General features: G+C 40.5%; 1 protein-coding gene across 1 annotated transcript in view; it reads right to left on the bottom strand.

Annotated features, from left to right (window-relative positions):
* Positions 1 to 17,697: 17,697 nt before the first annotated feature.
* Positions 17,698 to 24,745, bottom strand: part of LOC144528031 (uncharacterized) — a 54,764-nt gene continuing 47,716 nt past the window's right edge. The window contains exon 3 of the mRNA XM_078266433.1: positions 17,698 to 19,786. Within this exon, the coding sequence (XP_078122559.1) occupies positions 18,156 to 19,786 (1,631 nt within the window). The 3' untranslated portion in view covers positions 17,698 to 18,155. The remainder of the gene's footprint in view (positions 19,787 to 24,745) is intronic.

Genomic DNA, 24,745 nt, shown 5'->3' with positions numbered 1-24,745 from the left:
AACAATTAATAAGTAATAATGAGCAAACCATTAACTAATTAACTAATGCTTAATAAATTATGAATTATGGATAGTTATTATAAAGTGCTACCAAATGTTCTTCTTTCTCAGAGCCACTGTCCTCTGTATGCTTTTTCTTCTCGGTTTTCTTTAGGCCTACCTTGGTTTGTTGGCTTGTTTCCAGTGTGTTCTTTGTCAGTTTTCTCTTAACTTTTGTTGGCTTTCTCTTAACTTTTGCTTTCTCCCTCTCCAAAGCCTCCTTTTTGGGGGGATTTGTCAAGATGGCCAATTTGCATTTTTTCCTACCGTTATCTTCCAAGGTCCTGCTCTGAGGTGAGGTCTAACAGTTTCAAGTGACAACTGCACTGGAGGAACTGTAGAAGAAGCAGAACTCCCAGCTTGCACTAGAGGAACTGCAGAAGAAGCAGAACTCGTTGAAGTTGAAGCTCGTGTTCCGTGTGAGACTGGTAGCTTGAGGGCACCGTATAGACAGACGGGGCTGTCTTTTTATGCACCCCATAACCCAATCCCGGCCAGCCAGGGAGCACTCATTCCAGGTTTCAGGGTAGGAGCACTTATAATAGACAGCCAGTTGGAAGGCCAATCGACGAACCTGCGAAATGGATGGTAAATGAAAATGGAGGTAGAAAGGTAATTTCTCTTATCTTATTATTTCACGGTCTCGTATTCTTATATAATTCTCCCTACCAGCCCTCCCTTTAGACCTACACTCTGCTTTAATACCTTCCTCATGCTCTTTAGTGCTGAGACCATAGAAAAGATCAGCTACTCTTTATAGGTATTCTGTCAGGCTATCTTCCTGTTGGGCTGAGAAGACCCTCCTGGGAGTCCAGTAACCTGTCATCTCTTCTCCTGGACCTAGCCTCTCTCTCTTTTTAATAAAGCGGTAGAGGGTTGTGTGGCAAATTGAATACTGTTTTGCCACAGACCTCACTGTCCTGCCTTCATTGCTCACTACAGCAGCAGCTAAGGACAGAATAGGAAGAGGGACACCCCTATCTATTGTCTCATGGCATACTGAAAAAACAGAACAGAAAATGTAGGATGCACTGCAGCCTAGTTTGACTTTTAAAAAAGTAATTTGCTGAAATACAAAGGAGACACCTGGCTATTGAAATGTTTTTTTTTAATCAAACCACTGAATTGCCTTTTATATCAATTTTATCTAATTGTCATTATTGTTGTCATGAGGGACAGTTCCAACACCATGTGCCCCCCCCCATCTTAAAACTAGCAATGCTAGCCTAACACATTAGCTTTAACACATGGTACCTAAGTCAGTTAAGAGCTAAGAAACTGCACATTCAAACTATATAACTATAAAGATCAATACTTAAACAGTTTAGACAGTATGACAAAAAAAAGTTACTTTTTTACCTTGAATTTCAGTTCTCCCAGAAGGAATGATGACATGTGGCTGTTTACTTCCAGAAAGAAGGAATGGCCTACTGAGCATGTGCAGTATGTGTCATGACTCTAGCTCATTCCTGATTGGAGAAATCAGCAATGTTGCAACTGCCACACGTTGCAACTGTCCCCACTCTCCCTATTTTAGATTTAAACTCCATCACTGAGATTTACCAAATTCCTCTTGAGGATTTAGTGGTTCTGAGGCTACAGTAAGCGCAACCTCCACATTGGATAACTCTGAACAGTCAGCCGGGGGATGTGAGACTGGAAAACAGTACATAGAAGATTATTGTTAGGTAAAATATTGTTATTGCTGATTAACAATTTATAAATCAGATTTAATATATTCCTGTTAACAACTTGGTAATGTCTAATACTAGAGTGTTACAGAAATATTTTTAGTCTAGTTTTCTATGATGTAGTTTAAGAAATTGGAATATATTTAAACTAAATGAATACAGGTGGTCATTGAACTATAATGACCTCATCCACATTGTCGAAATCCTTTAAATATTGAGCCATGGCACTGACAATCTTTTAGATAACACAAACCTATAATTTCTGTAGTACTCTCCGAAACAACAGACTCCCCGACTCGAGTTCCTAACTCCACACTGCTGTCTTCAGGCAAAAAGTCACGTCCTGAGATCGATAATGTTGTCAGATCCACAATCGCAGCCTGTCAGTAGCAAAAAAAAAACTTCACTGCGATCTTGCTCAATACTGGACCAATTGCAAAGATTTTTGGTCACATCAGTCTATTAGACACAAATGCATGGGGAAATGGGGTTGTAAAAAATGGTAGTTACACTTTAAAGGTCTGTGTAGTAGGCCTAGTAATGCTATTACTCATACATAACTGTGTACATGAACCAAAGTGACTGAGAAAACGACCACGTCTAGTGGAACTCACTGTTAACCGATACATCCAAATGTGTTTGAAGACATAGTGATGAACGTTGTCTGATAAAACTAGCTAACTATAACATTAGCTAGTGTTAGCTTTTCTTTGCTGATAATGTCGAAACCAACGGTCCAACTCTAAATCGTTGCCCTAATATGTAAATAATGCGAGTAATGGCATCAATTATAACATTTAAGCAAAACATGCAGCAGACTATAAAGGGGCATACCTCGTTGAGTGGTTTGATCGCAATGATGGTAAAAAACGGTGGTGTTTGTGTAACAGCACTGGAATGAGAGAAGCTGCATTCAGGTGGAGCAGATTGAAATATCGCTTTCTATGTTAATGCCTGTTGAACAGGTAAGTATTGGCTTTTTACTCACAAAGCTTTTATTGTAATTACAGTAACAAATAGCGTTTTCATCTGCACCAGGGGCCGTTGATAATCCTCTCTGTATCATTCCAAGTTAGGTACATGTGCTGCGTGTTGAACACACTAAACCTCTCTGCTCTGCTGTGTGTAGAGCGCGGACATTTTTGCTGGTTTACATGGGCGTAGTCCAGCGTGGCTTAGATCCTCCTGCAATACCGAAACTAATTGCCATGTGAATACAGATGCTCTGGGTTTGTGCCCTCCCTGTTGAATGTTACTGAGTTATTTGAAAAGTTTTATGTTTTATCTAATTCATGTAATTTTAAAAATAACACATTATTTGAAAAGTGTAAGATATAAGGATATTGTCAATATTTTTCCAGATCAGGGCACACACATGTAACATACATGGTGCATACACTCCTGTTTCTGCCTGTTCATGTATTCCATGCAGAAGCTGATGGCAAGTTACAGACAGCACTGCCCCAAATGTGCTAACACCTCCCGCTGGTTAGACTAGAAAATGACTCTGTTTAATGAAAGTATCCGTGTAGGTGTGTACATGATCTCGAAATATCACAAAAGATATGTCTTCCCTTTAAAATCTTCCCCTCTGCTGAAAAATAAATACTTGGGGTTGTGTGGGGGAAATCCTCTGGCATTAATCATGATGTAAAATAAATAAATGTGTACAGCCAGGACAGCTCACCTGCTAATCTGTATGTACGTGGCCCTGTGTTGCTGTACACTCACATGTAACATCAAGGCTTTGTTTGTAATTCAAGGTGACACTAAGCCTGAATGTGCAGTGTTGCGTGCGTCACTGAATGGGATGCCGTAGGAAAATAAAGGAAGGGGAGGAGAAACATTAGAGGAGGGCTGAGGGTGATGGAAGAAAGGAAGCTGAACCTGTGCCTGGCAGGAAGAAAGACTGGAAAGTGAGTGACAGCGGAGTGTGGCCGTCTTTCAAAAGAAACAGTCTAGTTTCTTTGTCATTTTTGTAAGAGAAGACATCGGAATACTTAAGGTCCATTATGTCCCAGTGAAGATGAGCTGTATTCCTGCCTCACACAGGTAAGCTACATGACTAAAATACTCCAAATATTTTCAAAAGAGACATTTTACACAATGTAACTGCCTGCTCAAACGTCCCTAGCTGTGAGAAATGATGTGTGTTGTACAGAGTACAGTGGTAAAAATTAGCCCACACTGTAGATTTAACAACAGATATTGATTCCAGAGGTTTCTTATACCTAAAATTAAATGAATCGAAACCTTGAAGTGTAAATGGGATTATACACCAACACCCTGGGATAATCATCATGTTAATCATTTCAACAGCTCACTATACAGTACGTTAAATTAGTATTGTAATAGAACTGTGCAATGCAGTGACATTTAAGTACCCACTGACTCTATTCAAGTCCATATAGATGAAATAAACAAACCAACACCAACGCTGAAATTGCCCATGTGTCCCTTTTTTTTAATTCAGATGCTTCATGCTAACATCATCAACATCAGTATACATATAGAGTATAATACATACTTTTCATTCATGCATGTGTATTTATGCCTACCTGTAAGTGAAAACATGGAATAGCCAGCTCTGGACTTTCTCTTATCATATTAGTAATCAACTGGACAATCACTAGTGGAACCAAATGTTCTCTGAATTTATTCTTCATTATTATTATTCTATCTAAGGCCTTCCTTTTTAATCCACGTTCTCTCACTCCTCCCCCATTCTTTGAGTTGTTTAAGCCTGTTATGTGCTTACCTGCAGATTAACACAGCAGGAGAACCCCCCCCCCCTCCCCACCACCACCACCACCACCATCATCCCTACACTTGTTGTCCAAGCTGCCCATTGTTTTGCAGCGGAAAATGTCTCAGGGAAAAATATGGTACCCGAGTTGGAAATCCTTGATGAACATGTTTGAGCTTAGGTCATATCAGACTTTCACATATGTACAGCTGCTATGCAAATGTTTCTTTTAAACAGTGTACATAATGCCTGGGTTCAGGAGGAAGATATATATTTAGCACTTGTTGGAACAGTAAAGCTGCATGTGAGCTGCAGCGTGATTAATGATACAAATAATGCAGATTCACCTGCCTTCCTTTGTATATGGAATTGTCAGTTCAGTACAGTAGATAAACATTTGAGTTTCTTCTGTTGAACAGCTTTGTGAGGCTGTGTGTACTGTGAACACATTTAGATGAAGATTACTTTTGTCCTATGTGGATTTGTAATATTTAGTCACAAAGTGTGGCTACGTACATAGGTACGTGGAGACACGTACCCTACGCCGGACCCTGACGTGCACCTCTCGAAAAATGTAACTACACATGGTGGCGACGCACGCCACTTGGCCATGGCTTGGCAGCATCTCATTTCCCCCGACTCATTTCCTAGTTCTCCTTCTCCATAAACAACATGAAATCAAGGAGAGGGTTAACTGTACCTGCTACAGATTGGCACACCTTGGTCAGAAAACACAGGGGAGACACTTTGTTTCTCTCACTATGACTCTAGAGTCACTACTTGCTCCGAAGCTAATCGCTGTCACTCTCTCACTCACTCTACCACACAATCCCCACACACATGCCGGCTCGACGCACACACCAACGCATAAGTATAAACTTCAGGCCACTTCTGTAGGCTACGGCAAAAGCTCTGCGTGGAGCCTCCGCAGAACCATAAATCAAGCTTTACAGTAATTTACTTGATAGTAGATCTCACGTTGCTCTGACAACAGATCTTGGCTCCAGTCTAACTTGTGTTTTGTTTTTTATTGTAAAATGGCTTCTAGTTTCAAGAAAGATGTCATTTTTGTAACTTCTATTCCTTGCTGAAGACTTGGAGCACAGAAGGCATTTTTTGATTCTGTATTGCTGAAATTCAGTGAGCCAGTCAGAATATTGATGAGGTTGGATAATTGAAATGCCACAGACAGAATTTATCAAAATTAATGTGTTGTGTGTTTGCAGTTTGAGCACCATTCTCAGCCAAGTGGAATCTCAGATGGAGGAGAGTCCAGTTGAGAGAAGAGGAAGCAAAGCCTACCAGGTGCAGCAGACGTCTTTACTCTAGTTTCACTCTAGTGTCCTGCTTTGGTTCACACTGTTTAATAGCATCCCTTGTCATCAAATCTGGATGATTTGTTTGTTTTAAATATGACATCTCAGTATAATGCGCAGATTGGTGCTTTAACAAAGGTGTGACATGACCCCTGGTGATAGCACTGTCTCAAATGTTAACATTTAGTATGGTCAGTTGGTATTGTTTTTTTACCCCATGATCTTTATACTGTACTAGGCATAACTTAAATAATCATACGAAGTTTTTTTTTTTTTTGGAATGCTAATCTAAATCATTACAAATCTCCTCCTTGGAGCAGATCTTCCCTGAAGCCAACATGAATGAAGACTCAGATTCCAGCTCCTATCCTGAAGACTTTCTTTACAGGAGGGAGCGTCTTCCCTCCATAGTTGTGGAGCCCATGGAGCACAGAGAGCCGGACAGCGGAGATCCATATCGGCCTCCTCGATGTCTAATGAACAACAATGTAGAGGAGGAGGAGGAGGAGGGGCAGGACAGCAGTGCTGAGCACACAGACAGCCCTGTGGAAGGGGAGCAGCAGGACGACATGGGGATGGAAGAAGGGTAAGGACCACAGAATATGTCCTCGCACTTCAAGTACAGTCTTCCAGGGTTGAAATTATGGCTTTTTGAAGACTTTTTGAATAATTTGTTGATGCTGATATTATCTTGTGTTGCAGTGAAACACAAAATTTGCTACAGAAAATGACAATGCCTTTCAGAGAGGTTTTGGCTAATTATCGTCTTTCCACTATCAGGGACTTTAAGGCATCAGTGCAAAAATTGCCTTGAATTAAAATGAAGTTAGAATTCTAAATGGTTTACATGTTTGAAATATCCTATGTATTGTAGAATATTAGCAGTTAAAGTTGTATTTGTGTTCGTTACAAAAGTGGTTAAAAGTACTCCAGGTGAACTCTGATGCACAAGAAGGTTAAGCTTAAGCCTTTAACTATAGGTTAAGCCTTATATGGCATAAAAGTTCATTGTGTACCGGACAGATAAGCAGAAAAACAGGAAGACAGTTAAAGTTACGAGATTAGGAGAGGAAGTTGCATCACACAGAGGCCCCAACCTTGGCGTGTGTGTTTGTGAAGATAACAGTTTCTGCCTAGAAACAAGGAGACACCCCCCTATGAGGGGAGGATAAAAGCTTAAGGGAGACAATAGATCGGAGCTCATTCGAAACGAGATCCTGGTGGACCGGGCTTTGACTTCATGTCTGTTGCTACGGAAACTTAGACTCTGTTTTTGTGAACCCACATCTGTGTTGCAACTCTGTGTTGCTGGACTCAGTAAACTTTGCTGAACTGAACTCTTCGTCTCAGATTGATCGTTGTGTTTTAGTAAACTTAAGTCCGATATAAAGGAGGCGCCTTAGGGCCTTATTTTGGACATAATTCCCACAGTATCCAATATTCTACCTGATTGTGTCTTTACATTTCCATTGTTGCAGCTTGGTTGCGAGGAAGTCTTCTCTTGGACCGTCCCAAAGTCAACTGTCCCTCTCTCGGCTGACCCCACCTGCCTCCCCCACCCCCCCTGAGGCTGCCCCACCCTGCCTGAGGAGCTGAGCCAGTACAACCAGTACGAACTGACAGCACTGTGTCACTTTTATAATGTGTAACCCCTGCATGTTGGACTTTCCCAATTATAGAGAACCCCTTGGGAAGGTTTAGACAACTACACATGTAAATATATTTGGACTAAATAAGGTCCACTTCAAATAACTATTACTAAGCTGATTCCAGTACTGCTTTTTGGATGGATAATGTGTAAGTAACTGCTGCAGTTTGCTGCTAATGTATGTGACGCTGTGGGCTGAAGGTAACCACAGATTGTAGCAACAACCTTCAGGACTCTTTCCTTTGTGATGCAAATCTCATCCCACAGCAAATAAGCATGTGATGAATGACTTTTAGGGCCAATTTACTAAATATTAGCATGAAAGGCTGGCCCAGACCCAACAGTTGTAGTGGCCTAAAGGACTTTAGGAAGATAGTCCCAATGGGAAAGTTCAGGGGTGAGAATATCGACTCTGAATCCTCCATGTTTGAACTAAGGTCTGATCAGAATGGGTTATGAGGTCTTGATAGACCACATTTTGTGCCAGCATTGAATATTGTTAACTTTCATCACCAAATTTTGGGGCAAGGTGTGGAATTTAGACCATTTTGGGACACAGCTCTAAATTAAAACAAACGCTCTTTATTGAAAATATTTACTGCAGCAGTTATAATTATCTTTTTTCTTGAATACACCTGTCTGCAGTCTCTTCAAATTATTAAAATACATACAGGAAAGTCATATTATATAACTTGATCACTGGTATAACATACTGTACATCAACGGTAACAGTGATTAGTGGATGTCCATGTGTTTACTGAAATGCTGCTGGATATATCAACAACTATATATATATATATATATATATATATATATATATATATATATATATATATATATATATATATATATATATATATATATATATATATATACTGTAGGTACGTATTTCATAAAAGAAAAGAAGAGTAGCTGTATGACTGCTGTTTGTCGAGAACTTCAGTGATAATTTCTCGCAAATTAATTTCCATCATGTCCTTGTCATGCCTGCTTTGTTGACTTGACTGATATGATGAAACATCATTAAATAGTACATGCTGCTACAGTCACAGATGGATTAAACTGAGTGAGAGTTGATATGAGAAATGTACAGTAAAGAGAAGAGACCAATGTAGAACTCTGGTGTTATGTTTCTGTGTAATTCTTCTGTATGCACCTTTCCCTTATGTACTACCAGGTCAGTCTGGGTGGCTTCTGGCTAGCACAAAGTGGACGTTTGCTGTTACAACAGACACCTCTACCCTGACACACACACACACACACACACACACACACACACACTCTAACACACACACACACACACACACACAGAACTGCATGCTACATGCTACATGCCCTGACACCAAAGATTAATACAACACCTTAATTAACATAATACATTATAGGACAACTAACGCTAATCCAACTAGTTATTTTAAACTCTTGCTAATGTTGTACTGAATCTGTATTTAAACTAGGGCTGTCAAAATAATGTGTTCATTACAATTCTCCTATTAACCTATAAAATTACGTGTTTTCTAATGCGGGACGGGAGAAGACACAAAATCAATGCATCTCTATTATTGTGCGGGCATTAAGCGGGAGCGGGCGGGAGCAGTATGAAGAAAACAGTCCCGCGCAGGGCTCTAATGTGGTGCTCTTTTGCTTGTGTGAGTTAAAAGTCTCCCAGCAGAGTTCTGAACAACCTGCAGACGGAAAAGCTCTTTCTTGTTCAAACGTATAAAAAGACTATTACAACAATCTAAACGAGACAAGATAAAAGCATGGATGATCATTTCCAATTCAACCTTCGACACCAAAGTTGAGAGTTTTGATATGTTGAAAGTAGCAGTTTCTAATTAACTTTTTGGAGTGATTTTCCAAGGACAACGCAGAATCAAAAACAACACCTAAATTCCTTAGGCTCAGTTGGACAGACGGGCCTAAAGCACGAATATGCTTCTTAATCAGCGGGACGCTACTTTCAGGGGCAATAATTAGGGTTTCCGTCTTATCTGGGTTCAGCAGCAATTAGTTGTCACTTAACCACTGCTTGACACGGCAGGCAAAAACATCGTTTTTTTTTCCACTGGTCAATTTTGAGATGTTGGGCTATTTGTCTTCACTAACATGTCTTCTTTCATACTTGTGGTGAAAAAAGTCCAAAATACACATTTCGGTCTTTATTTTACTACACTTTGTCTATTTGCGTCTGTAGATTTCTCCTAAATTCAACAAAAGTTGGCGTTCTAAATCAACATGCTGCTCCATGATCGCTGTCTGCACCCTGTCATCACATATACCGTTAGAAAGCTCTCCCTCCTGTGTAATGTTGTCAGATCCAAATATGGTCATTTGACAGTACAATGGAGGATTTAACTCTAAATGCGCAATCTCATTGGCTGACGCCAATTTCTGACAACGTGATTTGTTCAGATTCGTCATGTGACGTGCTCTGACATTTCCACGGGAGTGAAAAATGTCGAAAGAAGTGCGTCGAAAATCATCTCAGAGAAGACGAAAACAGTTGTCATTAACAAGAAGACACAGGGGATTACAAACTAAGACAGCGGATGATGAAATGCTTTCACATACGCGTAAACCGTCGTTCAGAAAACAAAGTGTGTTCAGACAGCGGAGATAATGAGAGCGCCACACAGCAGTGGCTGATAGTTCATGTAGCGCATTTGAATGAACTGATCGGTGGTTTAATTTGTTCAAATTGCACAGGGACAGGGCTTAAAGTTAACATTGATCCGCAGAATCATGGGTTCTGTAGCAGTTTACTACTAGAGTGCAGTCTCTGCAAAGATGTGTACAGGCAAGTGTCTATACACCTACATGCATTTGTGGGATGAGCGCTGCTGCTCATCCTGCAAATGCATGTTCCTTACAAATGAGGCACCATTTGAAAGAGAACTAAACAGGCTTTCCAACGGTATAAGATTTATTGCCAAAAAGCATAGTTACCACAGAGAAAAAACACAAATTTCCTTACTTTTTGTGCTAAGTTTATATAAAAATATACATACATACAAAATACAATGCATCTATCATTTTAAGAATTTGTGTGCAAGCTGTCATGCTAATGTTTTCTGAGTTCAAATGAGAATCGAAAGCAGCTCTTCCTTGGGCTTATTAGAGCCTCTATGATGCTATTTTATGACTCATCCAAACAACACATAAATGCATACATTAATTGCCTCAGTAGTGCCTCACATGTAGAAACACCAGCATTTACAAACAATTGGCTGGCACTATGCCGTCTGGGGACTCGAAGCAGCAGCCTCATTGCATCATTATATGCCACAGTGAATCTGCGCAGACTACTTTTCCTGTAGCTCCACCAGAGATGAGCTGTATACAGCGGAGTACAGAAAGCTCTAAAGTTAAATTTTACAGTTGGAAAACACATACTAAACTTTACGAAGCAATATGTTGGCCTGATCATCCAGCTTACAGCACTGTCTGTATATGTCTTATACATGTTATAATGTGACCAAGATATTTGAATGTCTGGAAAATAAAGATGTTGATCAAGTTAATGTTTATCTTTTCATTAATTCACTCATCAAACAATATCCATTTGCATTCAAACTTTTTCAAATGCTTCCCAAAGCAAATATGGGTATTTGTGATTAATTTTGATTAATTACAAAGCCTGTAATTAATTAGATTCATTTTTTTAATCGCTTGACAGCCCTAATATAAACAGCTTAATACACTGCAGCAGCACACCACTAATACCATGATTCACTCTGGATGTTTCCACTGATTGACAACAAGTCAAACAGGTCTGTAGCTACTCATTTCACCCCAGTGTTCATTAGGGCCAAGTGACCATGTGATTACAGCACCTAGCCTCTAGAGGGAAGCAGAGCCACACATACGAGTATGATGTCCTGTGCTTCATGTATACTAGTGATGGCCATCAGAGGCTTACGATCCTCTGTCAGTCAAAAACAGATCTCACCAATATGCCGCCTGAACCAGTTGTTTTTAATTCAGCAAATCACTTCACAGTAGCTTCCTTAATTAATCCATTTACAAAATGCTGGCTCTATACTCGCTAAAAGTAGTGATTATTTACATGGAGTCTTATGGGTTTAGAGATGGTGATCTCTTGGGTGTTTCATGTTAAACTAAAAGGATCTTACTCTTTAACTAAAAGGTCTATCTCTGTAGGGATCCATCCCATAATGTTGTCAGACACTTAGAATAATAATCTGAGTCTGTCAGCAGCAACAACAGAACTTTTAGTGGATGCAAATTGCAGCCCGGTTTGCGGCTGCTGGTCATCACATTAGTCACTTAGACACCAATGCATGGGAAAATACGGTCCAGGTTGAAAAAACCCGAAGTCACACTTTAAGATGATTTATTTGGGGTTTTTAATGGCCTCTAATTGACAGGATAGCTTGAATACAGGAAATGGGAGACGTGGGGGACGACATGCAGCAAAGGGTCACAGGTCGGATTCAAACAAGGGGGTAAGCATCTCCTCACAACCCAAACCTCCTATGGCGCCATTTTGTTGCTAATAAGCCATCACCCCCCATTAGCATTCCATTGACTGCCATTCATTTTGGCGCCACTTTGACAGAGAATAACTTTACATCTGAAGCGTTGAAAGACTCTATTTGTCCATTGTTTATTTCTAAAGAAACACAACAATGTATAAAAGGCTCCATTACCTTGTACCTCACGTTATGGCGCCGTCAATGATTCAAACCCAGGCCGCTGCAAAGGACTCAGCCTACATGGGGCGCACGCTCTACTGGGTGAGCTAGAGGCTCAGGGAATAGCAATTCAGTTAACTTTCAACCCTTTGTTGAACAGAGAGCTCCATCAAGTGGGCTCAGGAAATAAAGAAAATGGTTTACGAAGCTTCATGAGGCTTCATTTGGCCGTCACTAGTTGCTTCACATTTCCCAGAGTTTGGAGAAACCACAATAACATTAAACAACACTCAGTTTTCTCTTTTTTCGAACGTTGTCTACTCTGATGTCCTCAAGACCGGTTTTTCTATTAATCCTAGACTAAACATCAACTGTTGCAGTCTATACAATGCAATTTTTTTTTCAAACTTTGGGCCTCAAATATACACAGCTGCTTTTAGGTTTCTGTTCATTACGAACAGAAACCTAAAAGCAACATCCCAACATGTGTGTCCAGAAAAAGGAGGAGTAACTGACACACCACCATGCTCACTTATCAGTTGTATTTTTCAAAGGAGGAAGACAGTGACAGGGAGGTACTGGATAGTCATTGACACTTGAGGCTAACAGAGGTGAGTGGAGCGAGAAGAAAGATAGAGAATAAAATGGGCCGCGCCTAGATTGCCTTCCTGCAGCTTTGTCCACGGAGACAGCAGACTGAAAAAGTTGCTTCCAGAGATTTGAAATGTGAATGAACTGTGTAGAAGGAAAAATCTAAGAGGATGGAGAACAAAAATAGGTCAATCATTCTGTATCCCCCAAAGTGCCAAAAATAAAAGCCCCTCTGTCTCCTCTCTCTCACCATCACCCTCTCTGTCTGGCAAATCGAAGCCAGATGTATGCGCATGAGGCCTTCATTCAACCTCCTCCTTTTTTCCCCTCCCTTTCCCTCTCAACGTCTCTCTGTTTCTTTTTCTCTGTGTGGGTTTCCTCCTCAGACTCAGTGCCTCTCTGTTCTCCCCTTTGTCTCCTCCTCCCTTGCCTCTCTCCCCCTTGCTCTCTGGCAAAGCAGGAAATACTACAGGTTCCTGGCCCTGAAGGGACCATGTTTCTTCTAACCACTAACAGATGGAGGGATGAAGAGGGAAGGAATGGATATGAGAGTGAAAATGTTGGAAATACTGACATAGATAGTGAGATTATAAAGAGCTTCACATGTTGCAGAAGTGAGAGGTTTTGTTATTTCCCATTGAAGCAGAGGTTATATGAGCCGTTCCTCCTCTTTTTTCCATCTTTTTTTTCTCTCCTTTCTCTCGATCTCTCTTTTCAACCTAAATGAACTAAGGCAGCTGGAACTCAAACCTAATTCCATAAAACAGCCCAGCCCATTGAAATCCCCTTACACACACGCACACACAGTGTAGGAGCTCAATTACTTTTACAGACAGAAAAAGGTTGATAATGTATACATAGTTCATTGGTACTAGAACTCCACTGGTAGTTTTATAATTAACCATTGTTTTGTCTTCCCATCATTTAAATTAAAACTTTATTTTCATTTCTTTTTCCGACGTTTTTGTCACTTTTCCTGATGTTTTGTCCATTTTTTTGTCACTTTTTCTGAAGCTTTTTCTGACATTCTTTTATTTTTTCAAATGCTATGAAATAGAATGAAACAACCAAATTCAATGAAGAGTTTACTTACTTGTGAAGAGTGTTGTATGGAACCATCCACGTTATTTTATTTGACAATTTGGTTGAAAGAAACCTAAATTTGTGATGTAGAAACTTTTTGAAAATGGGTCAAATTTGACTTTATAACTTACTTTATTATTATTTAATTATTTTTGTTGGTTTCTTCAGAACAAACAAGAAACACAGACGTTTTGATTTTGAAGTGGTGTGTATTCCAATAACACCAAAAGAATTAAAATGATGTATTGCTATTAGCAAAATAAACCCATTCTTAGTAAAAGGATGTCCCTCTCCTTGGTGCAGTCACTTATTCTAAATATAAACTTGAAACTAGTAGCATAGAAAACATTGTGACAGTTTCTTTTGCTGGTTGTGATTAACCGGGTAAATACTAAAAAGTCTCTGCGTGAATGGATTATTTTGTTGAGTATTTATTAAATCTATTAAACAATTGCATAATAAAATAAATTGATAAGGTAGTCAGAGTTGTGTTAATATATTCAATGTTTTGTCTGAATTTCAAATAAATAATTATTTATTACCTATTAGGCCTTTTTTTCTCTTGAGCCTCTGCCGCCCAAAATTTCTGTGCACGTCCCTGCTGGATCGGTTCGCAGCCGAGTGTGAAGCAACTGGGATGAGGATCAGCATCTCTAAATCTCAGGCCATGGTTCTCAGCAGGAAACAGATGGATGGCCTACCGATGGACTTACCCCAAATGAAGGAGTCATCTGTGAGGAACTCGGAGTAGAGCCGCTGCTCCTCTGCGTCTAAGGAAGCCAGTTGAGGTGGTTCAGGCATCTGGTAAGGATGCCCCCTGGTAAGATGCCTCCAGGCACGTCCAGCTGGGAGGAGGCCTCGGGGAAGTCCCAGGACTAGGTGGATGGATTATATCTCCACCCTGGCCTGGGAACACCTCGGAATCCCCCAGTCGGAGCTGGTTAATGTGGCTCGGGAAAGGGAAGTTTGGGGTGCTGGAGCTGCTGCCCCCGCGACCCGACCCCGGATAAGCAGATGAAGATGGATAAGTTAGAAAAAACAGCACATGGGATATTTTGGTATATTCAAAACAAACACTTTTATTTCATTAATACATTTTTTCATATACATTTCATACAAAAAAGCATATAGTTGGCACGTGCACTTTAAATGATAATACTGTCATATAGTTAAAGTGACATTGTATTGTTGAATTCTTTGGGCAGGCACATTTATATCAGTCTGCCAGTAGCCCACTGTTAACATTACAACACTGGAAACTGTAATTTGCTACTTAAGAGTTTAAACAAGTTCTTTTAAGAATATTTGACTGGGAGTGAGACATTTGATTTCTCCAAAATATTTTAAAGACGATTCATATCTTGCTACTGTGGGTCCTTAAGTAATTTGACAAAGATTCACATACTTCTTTTCAGCTGAAAGTCAATTCTTTTTACAGTGAGATTTACTATCTCAACCAAACATTCCAGACAAAATGTCTCGCTAGCATGTTGTACTGTAAAAACAATCTACTACTTCACAACTACTCCTTTTATATACGTTGGTCACATTTCCCCATGTCCAACAGATACATTTACTTCCACCCACAACATATTTGATAGCTGTATGTTTATGAAGAAAATATGTAGAAAACATTCGCTTTTCATGGTTTTCCTTAAGTTATCTCACTGTTTAATTAAAGCATGATGTAAAGGGATACTTTGTTGATTTTTAACCAGCTCTGTCATCTTTGTGTGGGCAGTGTGTTTAAAACACTGGCACCACAGAGGAAAGCCAAACACTGTTCATCGACACACACTGCCCACACTACCATGCCACAGAGCTGGATTTAAAACAGCAAAACATCTCTTTCATAAAAATCATAAAATAACTGGTATGCATCAATTCAGCAACAAAAGAGGATTTCACATTCCAAATATAAGGAAACTGTGGCCTGCTTTAGCATGGTAGGCTACGATATTTTTCAACATAAGTTTGCACGTGTAACTGTTTGTTGGAGACTTTGCTTAAAATAGGATAAAAAAAAGGTATGAAAACATTGAGACAAAGGCTCCATTTTTAAATGGAGGCTGACAACGTGTCAACCAAAACATACTTTTTAAAGAACAGATATCTCTACATAGCAAAGTGTTGGTTATGCTCATGATAAAATCCAACAAATACACCGCTACTCATGAACAGGTGGCATTTGTCAGGTTAAAACAAAGGATTTGTGCGGTTAAGACAGTTTGGTGAATCTGACTTTGAAAATCCCTATGAACAAGCCACACAAAAGTAAGAAGAGTTTAGGATAAGAATATACGAAAATATTCTTGCATGAGGCCCATTGTCCCTTACAATGGTATGTATATTGGGGATTAATCCGTTACCCGGTCGGAAATTAAAACCATGAAATACAGTTCACCGTGACCTTAAAGACAATGCCAGTATGGACTCTGACATACTCTATCAGTAGGTGTGTGCATGTAGATGGGTGGGGATATTTAGGGGCCAATGTGGCCAAAGATGGTGCCCATTGACAAAACATGAGTCATCCATATAAAGCTTTTAGTAAAATGTAACACAAATATATAATTTTTAGGGCTGTCAATCGATAAAAAAAATTAATATTATGAATTACATACTCTGTGATTAATTAATCTAAATTAATCACATACATCATTTTTGCCTGGTGCCTTAACCGATACTTTTTAAGAAAGTAAAAAAAAAGAGAAAAAAAAAAGAAGGGCATAAACAACAAACAGCAACATTAAAGAACAGCTTGTTTATTGCTAGGCCATATGGTCAAATTAAATGATTTAATAATGTAATAACTATAACAATAACTTATTTCACTAGTAAATTGCTGTTGAATGAGAACAACAACCACCATATAGGAAAAGGGCATTTAACAATGACTTTGAATGCACCATGAGACTGTACGTTACTAGTTTCATTGAACGCACCGTCTGTGTTTTTCTGACAACGGCAGCTGCAGACTGTTACATCCCAGTGGAATCCTCTACAGTAAAATACAGTCACACTTTACACCGTTTAGCGTTAGCTGTCAGCATTGTAACCGTGTTTAATCCAGCTACTAGCTAGCGGTAGGCTAACATTAGCTGCTGTTGAGTATAGTGTTAACTAGCATCACATGCAGCGATGTTTCTGTTTCCTGAAACGTCTGTTTCAGAGCATCCCAGAGAAGCGCAGACATATCAGTGGCACCGAAATGAGGCGTGGAAATCCGCGTTGCTATTCAGTCTGGTAGCTACCGGTCGTTAAGGCACCTGTGCCTTATTAGCACCGGATTTCGGTACCCAACCCTATTCAGGAAGAAGATTTTTACTAGTAAATGTTCCAATTAATGATCTAGGCAGCACAATCTGCGTTATTTTTTTTAACAATTAATTTCAATTAATTAATCTGAGAAAAAATACAGTGTTAAAAAAAAATATTTTGACAGCCCTAATAATTTTACATCCCAATTTTGAAACAACAGCTAATATGGTGATGGTCATTTCCTTCATTGCCTGCTTTTTTAACAATGTTTTTATTAAATTTCCATTGCAATTACAATTTTCAATGTTTTAAATGTTCATATATACCTTAGCCTCATACTATACCATACATGAATCATATTAAGAACTATAGGGTGAGCAGTATGTGTTCTTATGTACTTTAGCTTAGCTGAATACAGGTACAAATGCAATGGTACCTTAAAGGAGCATGACTCTATGTACTCTGTACATCCATGACAGAGCATCTCCAGAAGAAAAATAGATTATAGTTCTCAATTGTGTTGCTAAATAGTACCAATAAAGATTTGGACATTTCAGCCCCTCAGTATCAAATGGAAGATACAGCGGAGATAAGCAGATTCAAGGACATTTCTTTTTTAATAAAAATTTCCTGCAGGTGCCGCGAGAGGGATATTTTGAATATGTTATTTTTTTATATATTTATTCTCCCTATCATGGATATAGGTAAGGTAATACACCTTTCTATAGATTTATGTACTGAGTTTATTATTACTTTATAGTTTGTTGGTGCTATAGTTTTCATATAGTATAGTATTCTAAATGAGGTGTTATTTTGATGCCCAGCTATGTAAAATTAGATGAGAGCTTGAAACTAAATAAGTATTGTTTTTTATATTGTCTTTCATTTCCGTTAGGCAGCATTAGTGATGATTTTGAATCATTTACTTTATATCTGGAGATACTACCAAACAGGGCCCTTCATTGCTTGTTAAGGCTATTCTAAAACCATCCAATCCATTCAGACAACCAAGATCATAGAACTTAAATGTACACAGTGATTTTTATATTCTCTATATTCCGTGGTCCATCATATACCAAAGCTCTGCAGTTCATGTTCTTTCAGTTTGGCCAGTGTTCCACTTTATACAGTGGTCATTACTTTCAGTGAACCAGTGCGAAAGCGTAGGATCTTCTTCTTAAGGGCATGTGAGGCCTTAATCTTGATGAAAGCCTTGGGCTGCAGAGGTGCCCCAGGTGGGGCAGAAGGTGATGGAAGGGAAAGTTGAGGGGGTAGTTGTTGGGGCCAAACCAGACCACCACTCTCATCTGAATCACTGGACAAAGAGCTGGAATCTGGAGAGTCAGCCTCGCTCATGCTGGACTCAGACTCACCCAGACGTGGGTGAGGGTAGTCCTCATTAGGCTGACGCAGTGGTACTTGGTCCCTCTCTAACTGGTACTCCATGTGCTGATGATGGTGGGACTGGTGTTGATAGGGATATGATGCATGTGTAGGGCGAGATTTGCGTGTGCGCCTTGCACAATTGTCCCTTTGATTTGAAGCTGAAGAGCCTTGCACGGGTATCTGCATAGGTGGCTGGTCAGCCTCATCTTGACTGAGCTCCAGGGTGGACTGCCAGCGGCGACAGCTACCACCTTGCTGTTGTTTCTTGCTCCTGGACTGACTACTGCGGCTTCCCCTTCCACCGCTTCCACTTCCTCCACCATCCCTCTCTACTGTATTGTACTTGCGTTCTGGAACCCTTTGCAAGCTGTTCTCTGACTGAGACCTACATGCCTTCTTCCCTGGCTTCCTGCCGGAAGCATTTTTGTCTTCATTTGAGCGACACTTCTTTGGGCCCCCCCGGGATCTGGAGGGTTGGATCTGAGATGCTGTGGGCTGCTGCTCTTGATGATGGCTTCTTTCCGGAGAATAGGTGCTTCGGTTGGGTTTGGGTACCCCAGACCCCTTGTGGGGGTTGGATTGGTGATGAGCATAAGCTCTGGTGGAGGCTCGGCAAGGCTGGGCTGGAATATACTCTGCGTTGACCAGCTGCTCATCAATTGTAAGTGGTTGATGAGGTTTTGACATAGCTGGAGGTGAAGGGTAGTTGTGGAAATGTTGGGGTGAATCAGACTCACTATTGCTAGAGTCTGGTTGGGCTTGCAGCACTCTGCAAGATGGATAGTCCAGCAATGTTGAGCAGGAGGTGTTAATCATGGGAGCCTGCCTGGGCCTGCAATAAAGCCCTGGTTGATGCTGGATACCTTGCTGGAGATTGTGGTGGTACTGGCGTGGGACATCTTCAGTAAAACCTGACCCCAGGTAAGGCTCCTGATCGAGGTTATGGCAAGCCTGTGGAGCAGTTCCCTCTGAACACTGGGATGGAGTAGAGATCTCTTGAACAGACACCTGCTTAGGAGAACGTTGCTCCTCCTTGCGGCATAAACTACTCTGCCTCACCACATTGACAGCTCGGGCATCATGTGCCAGGCTGGTGCGGGGCTTTGAGGAGCGTGTGGGTAGAGCTCGACGTTGGATCAATCCAAATATATAAGTTTCAATCTTTTGGGCTTGTTGATCTTCTTCCTGACTGGGGTCAACATCCCTGATCTCACCATCAGTAACCGTAGCCCATCTTGTTGGGTCTGATAGCCATGTATCTCCTGTCTCTGTCTCCCCTGTCTCTTCAGGTGCTGAGAGGGAACAAGGGACCAAAAGGTGGTCATTTGATTCAGGAGATCCATTTTTCCTGGCGACAAAGACCTCTCCTGATGAACAGAGAAAAGATAAAGAAAGTGATTAGAATTAGTCTTGCTGTTACCACTTCAGTAAAATGAATGTACAAAACACATTCTGAGCCTTAATATCCTTCTTATTGTACTGTATATTATACACTACAGTGTGGGTGTATAAACAAGAGTGTCACATGTCTTTAGCTTAACAAAAAGGTGTTTGTGCTGACAAATACTCATTCCCATTAACAAGCAAAAAAACAATGTTGCTGAAAGTCCCACATTTTTGAAAAACACATTTTACTTACGCTAACATTGCTACTAAATATATGAAAAGCTAGTCAGGGGAGTGTCTTCCAAAAGAGCTATATTATACATAGGTCCTGTATTCCGGTCACATGACGTCATACCAGAGATTTGTGGTAAGCGTGATAGTTAATTGACCTCCTTGAAGCATTTCAAAAGTAAAATCAAGCTGTAACAAAATCACATATAAATACATTGAAACACAATCTCATATAGTTATTTAGGAGTGAAGTTAAAATTATATTATAGAGGGAGAAGACAAAGAGAGGATAACATTAGTCAAATCAAGTTTATTTATATAGAACATTTCATAACAGGCTCAATGTACTTAAAAAATAGGGTCATACATGACACGAGATAAGAAGATATTAAAACATAGAAGATAACGCTGCTGCTGTGGAGAGAGTGAGCAGCACCAAACTCCTTAGGGTGCACATCAGTGAGGACCTCTCCTGGACAATAAACACTGCATCACTGGCCAAGAAGTCCCAGCAGCGCCTCTACTTCCCCCGCAAACTGAAGAGAGCGAGAGCCCTCCCCACCCATCATGTGTTCCTTCTACAGGGGCACCATTGAGAGCATCCTGTCCAGCTGCATCACTGTGTGGTACGGGAGTTGCACTGCCTCCATAAGATCCTGCTCAGACACTCAGGAACTCTTCCTTTATATTGCACATTTCAGTATCTTCATCTTTAGTTTTCTGTACTGTTTGACTTTATCTTATTTGTACATATCTTTTTTTATCTTTATTTGTATATATTTCTTATCTTTTATTAAGGCGTCACCTATAGTCACCTTGAATTTCCCCTTTTTTGAATTTCCCCTTGGGGATCAATAAAGTATCTATCTGTTTATCTATAAGAGCATCTTCTCTCACAAGCAGCAGGTCTAGGCACACCCATGCATGGTCAGAGATTATGGTATTTCTTATCACACATCCTATAGCAAAGGGAGCCAGTGATTTGGACATAAAAAAAAAGTCTATCTAGTCTTGTCCATTGTCGAAAACATTTTTTGTCTAGTCTCTCCCAGCTGGGTTCAAAATTCTCCAAATATGAACCAAGCCTAGAATCTTACAAATCCTCAGTAATGTGAGAGAGGCTCTGGGGGCACTGTGTGCTGCAACCCCACTGTAGTCCAGAACTGGATCCATTATCAAATTAAAATCGCCCCCTCGAATAACATTGAGGTTCCCTACAGCTTGTAATTTATTTTCCAAATCTATAAAAAAAATGTGTGATCATCTACATTAGGCCAGAACTATAACTCTTCCAGAATTATCCTTAATTAGTTTAATTCATTTAAAGTGCAGATGCTTGCTGCAGAGTAAAGCCCCCCCTACTCATGCTAGACCCCACACTATGAAACACATATCCAACCCATCCTCCACACAACTTTCAGAATCCACAATCGACATATGCGTTTCTTGCAAAAATACCACATTATGTTTTTTTTTTGTAAAGACTAGACATAACCTTCCTGATGGGATTTCCCATTCCATTAACATTCCAGGTGGAGAAACGTACAGAGCTTAAGTTAGTACGACATAACTATATATTAAAATATCAAAGCCATCTTCTAAGCACATACCAAATACATAGCAGTGACAACTAACTCCCAAATACTCACAGAACAATCCATGTTCACCTCAACCTGAACAATGCACAGTTCAACTCCCTTAAAAGTCAATCTTGCAAAAACACGACGGTCCGTGATCCGTAGTCGCTCCACACACTCTGTGTCCAACCAGAGTCCAAGCCAATGTCCTATTGAGAATAAGGATATACGTCATGGTAGCTTGCTGTCACGTGACAATTTGGGAGGTGTCTGAGCCCGTCCATCATTTTGGGATCCTACACTATCAGTTGCCGGGGGCAACTGTGTCAGAGCGACACAGAGACGGAGCAGGAAAGACAAGACGGCTCGAGGAATTATCATCACGGCATTTAAACGGAGAAATTACAAGAAAATTAAGAAGAAATGAGAAGAAGGCTGCAAAAGAAAAGGGCCCTTACAGGGAGAAACTGATAGGAACAACAATCTCTGAAACTGGTCCAGTATCAATCAGTTAGCATCGACTAAAAGTTCTGTTGTTGCTGTGACAGACTCAGATTATTATTCTAAGTGTCTGACAACATTATGGAAAGGATCCCTACAGAGATAGACCTTTTAGTTTAAGAATAAGATCCTTTTAATTTAACATGAAACCCCCGAAATCGCCATCACCAAACCCACCAGACTCCATGTATCCATAATCAGTACTTTTATCATGGAAAACACACTTCATTCAAAGTGGACAGAAACTAAATAAAACTATCAAAAGCCGTCGTGGTTCATCTTTCCACTGTTCCAACAATCACCACTCTGGTTTGGTTGAAATAAACCCTTAATTCACCCATTTACATGTGGAAATATCACACATGCTAAAAGAGTTTGGTTGGTTTGGTGATGGTGAAGTCGGGGCTGTTTCATGTTTCATGTTAAACAAAAAGGATCTTACTCTTTAACTAAAAGCTCTATCTCTGTAGGGATCCTTTCCAGTCAGTGTGGTGTCTCTGTGCTGGACCAGAGAAAGGTCCTCTCTTCTAATTGCAGCCACCCAAGAAATCATATCGGAGACATGCGCTCCTTTATGCTTTTTCCATGTAGGAAAACGAAAAAAACGTAGCACAGTCCTACAGTTTCCACGACAATCGTGTGAGACACTGGAGCAGTTTTTTACACAGCAGTGTTTTCCAGGCATTCTAAAATATGGGTATCCTCCCAAAATGGCGGAAGGGGGAGGATGCTGTGAGCTCAGGGGGCCCTGTGTCGTGAAAACATTCCCTCATTCTCAATATCAGCGCCAGTCAGCTCCAGGACAAAACCAAAAGAGAAAAAAAATATATATACAGTGGGGAGAACAAGTATTTGATACACTGCCGATTTTGCAGGTTTTCCCACTTACAAAGCATGTAGAGGTCTGTAATTTTTATCATAGGTACACTTCAACTGTGAGAGACGGAATCTAAAACAAAAATCCAGAAAATCCCATTGTATGATTTTTAAATAATTAATTTGCATTTTATTGCATGCCATATGTATTTGATCACCTAATAAGCAGTAAGAATTCCGGCTCTCACAGACCAGTTAGTTTTTCTTTAAGAAGCTCTCCTGTTCTTCACTCATTACCTGTATTAACTGCACCTGTTTGAACTTGTTACCTGTATAAAAGACCTGTCCACACACTCAATCAAACAGACTCCAACCTCTCCACAATGGCCAAGACCAGAGAGCTATGTAAGGACATCAGGGATACAATTTTAGACCTGCACAAGGCTGGGATGGGCTACAGGACAATAGGCAAGCAGCTTGGTGAGAAGGCAACAACTGTTGGCGCAATTATTAGAAAATGGAAGAAGTTCAAGATGACAGTCAATCTCCCTCGGTCTGGGGCTCCATGCAAGATCTCACCTCGTGTGGCATCAATGATCATGAGGGAGGTGAGGGATCAGCTCAGAAGTACACGGCAGGACCTGGTCAATGACCTGAAGAGAGCTGGGACCACAGTCTCAAAGAAAACCATTAGTAACACACTACGCCGTCATGGATTAAAATCCTGCAGCGCACGCAACGTCCCCCTGCTCAAGCCAGCGCATGTCCAGGCCTGTCTGAAGTTTACCAATGACCATCTGGATGATCCAGAGGAGGAATGGGAGAAGGTCATGTGGTCTGATGAGACAAAAATAGAGCTTTTTGGTCTAAACTCCACTCGCTGTGTTTGGAGGAAGAAGAAGGATGAGTACAACCCCAAGAACACCACGACTGCACCGTATTGAGGGGAGGATGGATGGGGCCATGTATCGCGAGATCTTGGCCAACAACCTCCTTCCCTCAGTAAGAGCATTGAAGATGGGTCGTGGCTGGGTCTTCCAGCATGACAACAACCCGAAACACACAGCCAGGGCAACTAAGGAGTGGCTCCGTAAGAAGCATCTCAAGGTCCTGGAGTGACCTAGCCAGTCTCCAGACCTGAACCCAATAGAAAATCCTTGGAGGGAGCTGAAAGTTCATATTACCCAGCGACAGCCCCGAAACCTGAAGGATCTGGAGAAGGTCTGTATGGAGGAGTGGGCCAAAATCAAATTCAAACCTGGTCAAGAACTACAGGAAACGTATGATGAAGGTTTCTGTACCAAATATTAAGTTCTGCTTTTCTGATGTATCAAATACTTATGTCATGCAATTAAATGCAAATTAATTACTTAAAAATCATACAATGTGATTTTCTGGATTTTTGTTTTAGATTCCGTCTCTCACAGTTGAAGAGTACCTATGATAAACATTACAGACTTCTAAATGCTTTGTAAGTGGGAAAACCTGCAAAATCGGCAGTGTCTCAAATACTTGTTCTTCCCACTGTACATATAATAATATTATATAATAAAAAAGGCAACCAGCAGTACATAATAGCAAATCCCACATTGAGTCTGAGGCTGCACATCATTATAACTACCTTGTCGACAATTTTCTATGATAGTCATCGCCTTTAGGGCGGATTTAAATGTCTTAACTCCATTCTTGGTGTCTATTTGGAGCTTGGCAGGATAAAGGATTTTGAATCTCACCTCTCGCTCATGAAGCTTTTTCTTACACTCCTTGAAGTTGTCACGCTTCATCTGCATAGCTCTGGCCCTCATTTCTCGCTTC

This window comes from Sander vitreus, chromosome 13, assembly GCF_031162955.1.
Source record: "Sander vitreus isolate 19-12246 chromosome 13, sanVit1, whole genome shotgun sequence".
Taxonomy (NCBI): Eukaryota; Metazoa; Chordata; class Actinopteri; order Perciformes; family Percidae; genus Sander; species Sander vitreus.
This window is presented reverse-complemented; position numbering and strand designations above follow the sequence as displayed.